The 12557-nt window shown below is 41.3% G+C and overlaps 1 protein-coding gene across 4 annotated transcripts in view; it reads left to right on the forward strand.

Annotated features, from left to right (window-relative positions):
• The window catches only part of Myo5a (myosin VA), a 128332-nt gene that overhangs the window by 86912 nt on the left and 28863 nt on the right, over positions 1-12557 (forward strand). For 2 of the 4 annotated variants that reach the window (XM_069995386.1, XM_069995387.1), the window contains exons 27-30: positions 787-840; positions 2855-3082; positions 7421-7521; positions 10226-10306. In XM_069995386.1, the coding sequence (XP_069851487.1) occupies positions 787-840; positions 2855-3082; positions 7421-7521; positions 10226-10306 (464 nt within the window). The remainder of the gene's footprint in view (positions 1-786; positions 841-2854; positions 3083-7420; positions 7522-10225; positions 10307-12557) is intronic. The other 2 variants (XM_069995388.1, XM_069995389.1) reach the window with 1 other exon arrangement.

Genomic DNA, 12557 nt, shown 5'->3' on the forward strand with positions numbered 1-12557 from the left:
TGTGTGTGTGTGTGTGTGTGTGTGTGTGTGTGTGTGTGTGTGTGTGTGGCATTTTTGGTAAGAATATCTTGCTGTATAGAGTAGTCTGGCCTCCAATATATTATCTTGTGTCAGTCTGTAAGTGCTGCGATGATTATATGTGTGCATCATCACACCTAGCCTGCAGTCTTTTCTTTTATAGGAACTCAACCCCTATCCAAGCAGTGTTTGTTTAAAGCAGTGAGGGCTAAGCCTTCATTGTTGTTTTGGGGTTTTTTTGTATTGGGACTAAGACTTGAACTCAGGGTCTTACACTGTTGCTTAGCTTTTTCACTCAAGGCTTTACCACTTGAGCCACACTTCCAGTCAAGTATTTTGCTGTTTAACTGAAAATGGAGTCTTAAAACTTTTTTGCTTGGGCTGGCTTTGAACCTTGGTCCTCCAGATCTCAGCTTCCTGGGCTGCTAGGATTACTGGCACCCAGTTTCTTCACTGGTTTCTGAAGAACAAATAAATATTGCAAGAATAAAAACAGGGGCTGGGAAGGTAGCTCAGCGGTAGAGTGCATGCCTTGCAAGCATGAGGCCCTGGGTTCGATTCCTCAGCACCACATAAACAGAAAAAGCCGGAAGTGGCGCTGTGGCTCCAGTGGTAGAGCACTAGTCTTGAGCTGAAGAGCTGAAGGACAGCGCCCAGACCCAGAGTTCAGGCCCCATGACCAGCAAAAAAAAAAAAAAAAAAAAAAAAAAGAATAAAAACATGCCAACTTATATGTAAAGTTTTTACTTCTCCCTCCCTTCCCCCCAGGAAGAAGAAAGACCACAACTTAGAGGTGCAGAACTGGAATATGAGTCCCTCAAGGTAAAGGGAATTTTCTAGCTGACTTTAAATACTTTGTTTGCACAAGAGACCTTCCCAGAATCGGTTTGGTTTTGTGTTTTTTTTTTTCTCCCAGAGAACACCCTTAGCTCTGAGCCCTGGCTTATGCCTCTTCATGCGTTACTTCTAGCCCATGTAGTTTCTTTTTATAAATTCTATTTCTTTTTTATTTTTAAGCATTCATTAGTTATGTACGGGGTGATTTCATTAAGACCTTTCTACTCATATATATAATGTATTCTAATCAATCTTACCCCCTCTATCACATTCCCTTCTCCCTTACCCCCTTGCTACAACAATTGCAGCAGGTTTTACTGTTTTATATTCACACAGACAAATAATGCTTTGACCATAATCATCGTCTTTCACCCTGCTTGTTATCCCTCCCCCTCCTGGAGAGGACTGGGGCTGGGGGGTGGTGGGGGAGGGGGGTATTGCCATTTCAATCTACAATCCTGAAGAACATAGGCTATACCGGGTTCAAATGCTCCTTGTGCACAGGAAAACCTGATTGGAGCTGAGGGTGTTATAGACCTGAGACACAGGGGTAACCATATGCTCTCCAGACTGTCTCCTGCCTCATGTACACAGGAACAAATAAAGACACTGCTGTATGCCAGTGCCAGGGCTGGTACACAGGGCCTTGTGCTCTCACTTGGCTTTTTCACTCAAGGCTGGTGTTCTCTCATTTGAGCCATACCTCTACTTCCCAGCAATATGTATTTTTAAAATTTTTATTATTTATTCATTTACTTACTCATTTTTGTGAGTCATGGGCCTTGAACTCAAGGCCTGAGTGCTGTCCCTGAACTCTTTTGCTCAAGGCTAGTACTGTACCACTTTGAGCCACAGCCTTACTTCTGGTTTTCTGTTGGAGATAAGAGTCTCACAGACTTTCCTCCCCAGGCTGGCTTTGAACCGTGATCCTTAGATTTCAGCCTTTTGAGTAGTTAGGATTACAGGCGTTGAGCTACTAGCATCTGGCAATATGTATTAAAATTTCAGAAGTCAGGTTTTGAGTATACTGCTTCTTGGGCAAGCAATATGTATTTTAACAAGAATTCCAGGTGATTCTGATATACATTAAAGTTTGAAAACACTGATGCTAAGGCATCAAACTAAAGACATTTGTATGTTTTCTGTTATACAGATAAGCTATGCAACTCTGATTACAATTGGTAAGAGATGGGGAATAGTGGGAACATTCATTTTTATAGAAGAGTACAGAATATTAATGGTGCTACAAGCCCCAAAGATTGTGTCTCTGGGATCTTTAGACCGTTCCAATTTCATCTGGTCCTGTGGTCTGTGCTAAATAAAGCCCCAAGGAAGCTAGGTACCAGTGGCTCACGCCTGCAATCCTAGCTACTAAAAGAGGCTGAGATTTGAGGGCCAAGGTTCAATGTCAGCCCAGGCAGAAAAGTACATGAGATTCTTATCTCCAGTGAACCACCAAAAAGCCAGAAATGGAGCTGTGGCTCAAGTGGTAAAATGCTAGCCTGGAGCAGAAAAGCTCAGGGACATTGCTCTGTTCCTGAGTTCAAGCCCCAGGACTGCCCCCCTAAAAAAAAAAAGATTTCAGGGTCTACTCACTGTAACTATTTATTCAAAGTATCTTATTCTGCTTCAGAGTTGGAATTATCTTCTATTTCCCTGCAAATAAAACCTGAGTCTCTTAGACTACTTCCACCCTTTTGACACTCATCAATCTCTCTCAGCCTGGAGACACACCCGGAGCATTCCAGAATGCACTTGCCTGTGGAATTTAGGTTGATGATTCAAACTACCATTAGCTTTGCTCAGTTCTACTAGATACCTTGCCTCCTTAACTTACCTAGCAGCCTTCCCAGAAGGTTCTGGAAGCCATTCACTGGGGGAGCTTTAATGTCCATTTCAATCAGAATTCTCTACCAGCCTGCCTGGGGCAAATTGAGTTTTCCAATGTATCATCTGTCAAGAAGGACAGCAGTGAACTTGGCTTTATCTCCTCCTTCAGCGTCAAGAACTCGAGTCAGAAAACAAGAAACTGAAAAATGAGCTCAATGAGTTACGCAAAGCCCTCAGTGAGAAAAGCGCTCCGGAGGTGACGGCGCCTGGAGCTCCTGCCTACCGCGTCCTCATGGAGCAGTTGACCTCAGTGAGTGAGGAGCTGGATGTCCGCAAGGAGGAGGTCCTCATCCTGCGGTCTCAGCTGGTCAGCCAGAAAGAGGCCATCCAGCCCAAGGTAAGCACCAGCATACACGGCTGGAGTCTGGGAGAAGCCTGCCACTTCTTCACCTTTGCCTGTAATTCAGAATGAAGCAAACTTATTAAGCAATCATAAAAACAACAAATGGAATCCCAATTGACCTTCAAAGTTTCAGCTGTTACTCACAGACAAAGAATTTTTTTTTTCTGGTTCTGGGGCTTGAACTCTGTGCCTAGCTATCCCTGGGCTAAGGCTAGTGCTCTACCACTGGAGCCACATCACCTCTTCCAGCTTTTTCTGTGATTAATTGGAGATAGCAGTCTCACAGTCTTTCCTGCTGGGGCTGACTTCAAGCCGCAGTCCTCAGCTCTTAGCCTCCTGAGTTGCTAGTATTACAGGCATAAGCCACCAGTGCCTGGCTACAAGACATAAAATTAATCTTTGTTGGACCACAAATACTTGGTATGAATGTGTCATTACCAGGGTTTGAACTCAGGGCCTGGGTGCCATCCTTTAGCTTTTTCTACTCAAGGCTGGCACTCTACCACTGGAGCCATAGCTCCATTTCTAGTTTTTTGGTGATTAATTGGATATAAGAGTGCCATGGACTTTGCCATCCAGGCTGGCTTTGAACCTTGATCCTTAGATCTCAGCCTCCTGACTAGCTAGGATTACAGGTATGAACTACCAGCACCCAGATTCTCAGTACTTTTTGGTGATAGTGGAGAATGAATTTAGGGCTTTGCACTTGCTAGGACAGGTGCTCTACTATTTTTCCCTCTCCCACACCTTACCCTCCTAGAGAGCAACCCCCTTTTATGTTCATGTCTGATGTGGCTGGGCCTGGGGAAAGAAGGCTGCATGCTTGCTGGGGTTCATTCCAAAATCAAGATTCTCTTCTGATGATTCCCATGTGAAAAACTGGTAGTCTTTTGTTTTTTTAAGTTTACAAGCAACAATTGTATATATTTGCAGAGTACATGGTGATAGTCTCACAAGGACATGTAGTAAAAATTGAAAGTATGAGAAAAATGAAATGTGCAACATAAAAACCCTGTAGCTTTCAGAGCTTAGAGCACTGGTATCAAATGTACTCACTCAGCCCACACAATCCATGAGACAGCTGATCTACCTCTGATGGGCCAGCCCTGGCTGACCCAGGTCCCTGTTCACCCAGCACCAGCCTACGCAGGGCAACTGCCTTAGCCTCGCCTAGGAAAGATGCCCACGACACTGATGTTCTAACATGCCAGCGCTGTCTACCCCAGCAATACCCATGAACCAGAGGATGATTCTCGCCCTGCAGCTTGGTCTGCTCCACCTGGACAGATGCCCCCTAGTGGACATTACTTAAATGCTCAAGGACCTAGGACAAAAATCTCACAGAGGTATATCAATAGCAGGGCTGTTCTCTTCAAAATATTCTGCAGAGACGGGCTCTGGTGGCTCATGCCTGTAATCCTAATTACTCAGGAGGCTGAGCTCTGAGGATCACGGTTCCAAGACAGCCCAGTCAGGAAGGTTTGAGAGACTCTTATCTCTAATAAACCACTAGAAAACTGGAAGTGGTGCTGTAGTTCAAGTGGTAGAGCACTAGCCTTGAGCAAAAGAGCTCAAGGACAGCACCCAAGCCCTGAATTCAAGCCCCACAACCACCACCAACAACGTGTGTGTGTGTGTGTGTGTGTGTGTGTGTGTGTGTGTGTGTGTGTGTGTGTATGTATTCATTCTGCAGAGAGAATGAGGGAACAGATGATACTGTACAGAAGGAAATGTACTCATTACCTGACTCATGTAATTTTAATCCCTCTGTACGTAATAATAGCAATAAAGTAAATTAATAAAAAATTTAAAAATTAATAAAAATTAAAACTAAAGCAACTTGAGAGAATTTTAAACAAGAGCTGCCATCATATATATATATATATATTGAGGTTCACCTGACACTTTCGTGAATGTTAATTTATTTACAGAATTCATTTTAGGACAAGTAATTCATAGTTCTTTTTAAATTAGCTTTTTTTCTGCTATAATGAGAATCATTGATACAATTTAATCACAGAACTAAAAATTTTTTTCCTTTTTTTTTTTGTGCCTGCCAACTTGTGATTTTTCAGGATGACAAGGTAATGGTAAGATTTTTTTCCCCAATATTTAATAACACTTACAGATAGTCCTAACATTTTGCAGGTCTTCCTCAGTATAGGTAATGGATGGTTTATGAACACTAAGGCTATTCTGATATTTGCACATTAATTTCCCATTTGCTCTGGGAACCAGCTTTCAGTCTGGTTTCTAGACTGGTCTCCGTGAGTTCTAACCTAGTGTCAGCTCTGTAACTCATGACAGCAGTTGTGGTAGGACAGGCTCAGTCCAGAAAAGGAAAAGCTTGGTATACACTCAGATGTTCACACACTTTAAGCTCTTGTTCTTTTATTTTCTTTTTCTTTCTTTTTTTTTTTTTTGGTGCCAGTACTGGCACATGAACTCTGGGCCTTGGACTCTTGCTTAACTTTTTTACTCATAGCTATTGCTCTACCACTTGAGCCATGCTTCTTTTTTGGGGGGAGGGAGGTAGTTCTGAGGCTTTAACTCAGGGCCTGACCACTGTCCCTGAGCTGCTTTTGCTCAATGCTAGCACTCTACCACTTGAGTCACAGGGCCACTTCCAGTTTTTTATGTGTATGTGGTACTAAAGAATCGAACCCAGGGCTTCATGCATGCTAGACAAGCACTCTACCACTAAGCCACTTTCCCATCCCAAGCCATGCTTCTTGTTCCAACTTTTTGCTGGATAATTGGAAATAAGAGACTTGAGGATTTGTCCACCTGAGCTGGCTTCAATAAGCAATTCTCAGATCTCCACCTCTTGAGTAGTTAGGATTACTGGTATGAGCCACTGACACCCAGCAAAGCTCTTGTATCTAACAGCTGTAGGTTTGTGGGAACAGCAGGGAAGGGGAGGAGCCTGAGCAGCTGAGCCACTTAGATCCAGGAGCTCAGGGAATAAAAGTCTCTCTTGCTGAGGCTGCAGCATCCACTTCCCCTATACCTTGTTCTCAGCCACTGAGGAACGGATACAACTGGACTTATCTCAAACTAGTTTCTAAGAGCATGGTATTTGAAACATATTCTACTAAGTCCATAGAGCAAATGTTAAATAAAGAATCCGACAAATACTATTTAGATAAATTGAACAGGCCATTGTGTTCTGAAGTATATTATTATTAAGAAGATACAGAACAGTATGCCTCATCTCTTCCTGCTTTGGCAAAGTAGAAAGCAACTGAATAAAGATTTTAAAACTATGTTCCCTGCTGGGTACTAGTGGCTTATGTCTGTAATCCTAGCTACTCAAGAGGCTGAAAACTGAGGATCATGGCTCAAAGACAGTCCAGGAAGGAAAGTCCATAAGACTCTTTATTTCCAATTAACCACCAAAAAAGCCAAAAGTGGAGCTGTGGCTCAAGTAGTAGAGTGCCAGCCTTAAACAAAAAAGAAAAGCAAGAGAGTGATCCAAGTTCAAATCCTAGTATTGGCAGAAACAATATATAGATGATTGGATGGATGGATGGATGGATGGATGGGATGGATGGGATGGATGGATAGGTAAATAGGATAGATACTATGTTCCATGTCAGGTTAGACCAAATAGAAAAAGGAAATTAAAATATTGACAAAATATCCCTTTTATATGAAAAAAAATCGGTAATGTACCTGTCTAATGTTTCTTTCCAATTAATGTACATATATGTATGTATATAGATTTACATACATATTATGCTGAGTTGTGCTAGAGGAGAAGAGAATTAAAAGGAGCAGATGGGAGATATTTAAAAAGAGCTCCCTCCTTCCCACTTAGATATATCTTAAGATGAGATGAGAAAAAAAACCTTTAATTTTATAAAGCATCACATCTGAACATTACCTACTTTGTACTGAGTTTTTAATGGGGAAAAAATGAAGTTAGTGCCAAATTTTCAGATATTTTATTTGGTGTTTCTTTCCTTTGAACTGGTCAGAAAGTAATTGATTGTTTTTGTACATTCCATTGAGTGGTTGCCTAGCTTTTTTCTGTTGTTGTATAGATTGTTATGCTGTTTATGTGTACATGCACACACATTGTTTCCATATGTCAAATGCACAGAGCCCACCAGTGATTGTATTGGCAGGACAGTGGTACTACAGATCTGGTCACCTTTAAAGTATAGTGTTAGGCATTTTCCAGCTGTGGTTGCATGGGGCTGAGTTGATGCTCAGTTGTGACACAGGTAGGGTGAAGTACTTAAGCACCCCTAACTGGAGGAAAACAGAATATGTTGGCCACAGCTTTTTCAATTGAGTCTTAATGTGGAAATGTGTCATTTCCTCCAGAATACAATGACAGATGCCACAATACTTTTGGAAGATGTACAAAAAATGAAAGATAAAGGCGAAATAGCACAAGCATACATTGGTTTGAAAGAAACAAACAGGTAAGTTGATTCTTCTTTGCTTCATTTTAGCTTAACTGTATTAATCTTGAGTCTCCAAGTCAGCCAGCCTCCTTGTGGACCAGAAGTCAACATGACCATTCATTGCTTGATCAGACAGCAACTTCAGAGAGAATCCAAGACTTCCCATGTACTCCCTGTTAAAATCCATTATAAACAGGCCCATTGAGGAACATGGATCAGTAGGAGCGGGATGAATGAGGATGAATATGGTTGAAGTTCTTTATATGCATATATGAGAGTAGGATCACAAAAGTATTAAAAGCATTCTAAGACGTTGAGAAGGGGGTGACCCACCATGCTCAGCCACAGGTATCAAATCAAGAGTACTTTGTAAATTAAAGCCAAGAAAATCTGGGCGCTGGTGGCTCACTCTACAATCCTAGCTACTCAGGAGACTGAGATCTAAGGATCAAGGTTCAAAGCCAGCCCCAGTAGACAAATCCAAACCAGCAAAAAGCTGAAAGTGGAAATATGGCTCCAGTGGTAGAGCATCACCTTTGAACGGAAAAGCTTAAGTAACGGCAGTACCCACGCCTTGAGTACAAGCCACAGTACTGGCACAAAAAAGAAAAAAAGAAGGAAAAGAAAAAGTAATAGAGGAGGTGAGGTTGATGGGGCACATTGGATAATGTATGGGAATGTCACAGTGAACCCTCCTTGTACAGTGTACAATAAAAATCATCATGGCAAAACTCCCATTGATAATGGTAGGTAGTATTACTGATGAGGGGTCTCTGGAAGCTTATTGCATGAGGGAAAGATACTTTCATGTATTCAGGGCCTTAGCCCTCAAGTGCTGCCTTGAGAAGGCCAGTTGTGCAGTTGGACAGTCTTAGGTGGGCCCTTCATAATCTGATTGCTACTCCCCATGACTGTTGGAAGGTCTGTAGGGAAATGTCAGCTTTCAGTAAGGGGAACTTGGTCAAGAAGAGAAATGATGAGGTATACAGAATTTCTTCAGTGTTGGCCTTAAACTTAGGGCCTGGCACTTTGGCTGACAGACTAGTACTCAACCACCTGAGCAACGCCTCCAGACCCTAAACTAAAAAGATTAGCATGACTTTAGGTATGGGAGAATACGACTTTTATCTGGAGTTCTGCTTTCCCATTACCTTACTTCTCAACAGAATATTAGTACTACTGAATTCTGAAGACTATTGCTAGATGTTTTTGTTTGTTTGTTTTTTGGCTGGAAGATTTGAACTCAGTGTCTGAGTACTGTTCCAGAGCTCTTTTGCTCAAGGCTAATGCTCTACCACTTTGAATTATAGTGCCACTTCTGGTTTTCTGGTGGTTGATTGGGGATAAGAGTCTCATGGATTTTCTTACCTGGGCTCGCTTTAAACTGTGATCTTCAGATCTCAGTTTCCGGAGTAGCTAGAATTATAGGCATGAGCCATCGGCACCCAGCTTGCTAAGTGATTTTGAAGTGACCTAGCCAGGGATGACAGCAGAGAAAGCCAATTCTGGTGATACCTATTATCAGTGTTTGGTCCAGATTTCCTGGTATGTAGTGTCAGGATGGGCACACACAAGTAAGTGATCACCAACTAAAGATATTTGCCATGTAAACAGTGAAATAAGTCTTACTTCCTTTTTTAGTCACTGATGGGAAATACACAAGCATTTGGTTAAATGGAAATTTTAACTGATAAATGTAAATTTAAAACATGGGTATATCTAAGAGTACATTACCATAGAAAGAGCAATATGCTCTTTATCTATCCAGATATACTGTGTGCCTATGTGCCGTACCTTGTGCCACACACTTCCAATCCAGCAGGACATGAAAGCAATAGCAGTCTTTGCTCTCATGGACAAATTATTAAAAGGAGTAGATTTATTTGTTTGTTTATTTGTTTAATGCTGGTATTGGGGCTTAAACTGAGGGCTTTCGTTTGGCCTTTTTGCCACAAATCGGTGCTTTTCTACTCGAACCACAGCCCTTATTTCTAGCTGTTTTGGTAGTTATTTAGGATCTTTTTTGTTTTTGTTTTTGTTTTTGTTTTTTTGCTTATGTGGTGCTGAGGAATCGAACTCGAGGCCTCATGCATGCAAGGCAAGCACTCTACCACTGAGCCACCTTCCCAGCCCGGTAGTTATTTAGAAATAAGATTCTCCTGGCTTTGGGGCACCCCCCGCACACTCTACCCTCAGATCTCAGTCTTCTGAGTAGCTAGGATTGTACCAATACCAGGTTAAAAGTAAGTTTTTAAGTGGGAAGTTTGATTTGATTAAGCTCAAGCAAATTCCTATCCAGAAAACCTAAAACTTGCTTTTGAAATAGATGGCCAAGATTGCCACATAAAGTGGGAGCTGGAATTTTCCTTCTATGTGTGTCATAGCTTCCCATCTATGAATTTCCTTCAGCCAACTGAAGGAAATCTTGGAAACAGAATCTCTTTCTTTTTGTTGACATTGATTTTTTTTTTTTCAGGAAAAGTAGCTCTAGGTTCTTGATTATTTGGCTCTATTTTCTGCTCATTGCAGTGTTACATGTCCTTTTTAAAAAAAAAAGTCACCAAAAGTAGGTTTTTTGTGTGGTTTTTGTCATAAAGTTACTAATGAAAACAAACTTGTCCCCTTGATAAATATTAAAATAGCATGCACACTCCCTGTCACCCTTACCTCATTTGCATCCTGTGTCCCTTTGTGTTTTGCATTGTGTTCCTTTGCATGGAAGATCATCTGCTATGGATTGCCATGAGTTGAATGAGGATGGAGAGCTGTGGCTGGCTTATGAAGGGTTAAAACAAGCCAACAGGTTATATTTGTCTCCTCAAAATGGACTGTTACTAATTTGTTTCTTTTCTTACTAACAGTAATCTCTTGACTTTAACTCCCATGTTTTTTGTGTATTGATTTTCTCCATGGTAAATTACTTTCAGTATAACAGCAGAAAACATTCAGCCCAGATACTCAGTGTGCACACACAGACACACACACACACAGAGGTACTGTAAAAACTAAACTTTAGCTGGCCACCAGTGGCTCATGCCTGTAACCCCAGCCACTCAGGAAGCTGAGATCTGAAGATTGCAGTTTGAAGGCAGCCCTGACAGGGCTGTGTAAAACTCATATCTCCAGTTATCCAGCAAAAAGCTGGAAGTGGAGCTGTGGCTTGAGTAGTAAAGTACAGCCTTGATCAAAGAGGAAAGAACACCCAGGCACTGAGTTCTTCAAGTCCCAGTAGGTATACCAAAAAACACACAAAACATCAAGAGGGTTTCATGCTTTGCTTCATTTCAGAATACCTACCCAAACTCAGCAGCACACTAAATTTGTCCATGGAAAAGAACACAGAATTTTTTAAAAAGCAGCATCTTTGTAACATAGATACTCATTATGTGTATCTTAAAAATCTTATTAAAAATTCCATTTTAGTGAGTGCATTTAAACAATTTTTGCACTGTTCAAGGGGCTTCTGCTTATTCTGCTTTGTTCTAACAGTCAACCATTGCCATTAACTTTGTGGTGTTAATGATTGAAATCCTTTTGAAATATTGCAATTATTAAAATACTTTTAGCTTGTTATTCATTATTGGCAGAGTCACCAATGAGTTTTACCCAGGCAGTGGTAATGGAGACAATTAGAATAAATGAATGTCTTTTTTTTTTTTATGTTGGTTAATTCCTTTTTTATCTTTTTTGTGCTGATACTAGGGCTTGAACCCAAGGCTCGAGTACTCTCTTAAGGCTGATGCTCTACCACTTGAGCCACAGCCCCCCACTTCCATTTTTTTGCTGGTTAATTGGAGATAAGTCTCCTGGATTTATCTGTAATCCTTAGATCTCAGCCTCTTGAGTAGCTAGGATTACAGCATCCTGGCCATGTTGGTTAATTTTTAACCATGGCTGTTTTGAGTTTGGTAAAGGAGTGGAAAAGAGGGTACATGGTGAAGGGGGACATGCTGACCAGTGCCTGTGCTGTTTGTGCCAGCTCTGCTCCACGTACTCAGTTGGCTGCCAGTTTTCTTGGAGATCCACTGAGCATGTCAGATCCTCTTAATACTCAAGTTCCAAAGCCCTGTCTTGTTAGGATTCTGTTACTTATATGTAGAAAGACCAGATGCTAATATATATATATTTTTTTCAAATGTCACTCTAAATAGGGTAAATGTAGTTGAAAGTAGCACTCCAGCCTTTCTACCCTAAAGCAGAGATTTAAAAAATATATATGCGAGACCATGGCTATACCTGGAATGAGTAGCTGTATCCTTAAAGGCATATTTGGTTAGATTAACAGTTTGCATTCTTACCCTTTATAATTCCAACTTAGCTTGTGGTGATAATTCTGTTGGGTTTGGCCAACTTAAATACTACTTTATGAATATAGTAAGCCAACATTAAAACTACATCTTTCATTTCTTCTTATTTTTTTAAGTTTTGGTGCTGGGGATTGAACCCGGGGCCTTGTGCATGCTAGGCCAGCCCTCTACAGCTTGAGCCACGTCCCTAGCCCATTTATGTTGTTTTTAAAATAGGGATCTCGGGCTGGGAAGGTGGCTCAGTGGTAGAGCACTTGCCTTGCATGCATGAGACCCTGGGTTCGATTCCTCAGCACCACATAAGCAAAAAAAAAAAGCCTTGGTTAAAATAAGGATCTCAAGCTGAGTTTGCTGGGGCTGGGTTGTCTCCTATCTCTGCCTCCTGCGTGTGGCTAGGATTGCAGAGATGTAGCACCATTTCCTGCTCTAATTGATTTTTAATACATATTTTTTTAATGTAAAGATACTGTACAGAAGGGTTACAGTTACATGAGCAAGGTAATAAGTCCATTTCCTATTGAGCATTGTTACCCCCTCCTGCTTTTTTTTTTTTTTAACTAATCATTTCCTCACATTTTTTCCAAAAAGTTAAAATTACTCCTGTGTTCAGAAGGACACAGGTATGTGAGTGCATATCGCCCTGGTTTGAATTTTTTTGACTTGAATCAAGTCAGATGCTGACATACACATGCTGCAAGTTGCTTTTCCTCTGGGAAGTGAGCCTGTGACCTCAGGTCCCCCAGGCAG

Source organism: Dipodomys merriami, unplaced genomic scaffold (assembly GCF_024711535.1).
Source record: "Dipodomys merriami isolate MVZ:Mamm:240054 unplaced genomic scaffold, mDipMer1.0.p SCAF_48, whole genome shotgun sequence".
NCBI classification, from domain to species: domain Eukaryota; kingdom Metazoa; phylum Chordata; class Mammalia; order Rodentia; family Heteromyidae; genus Dipodomys; species Dipodomys merriami.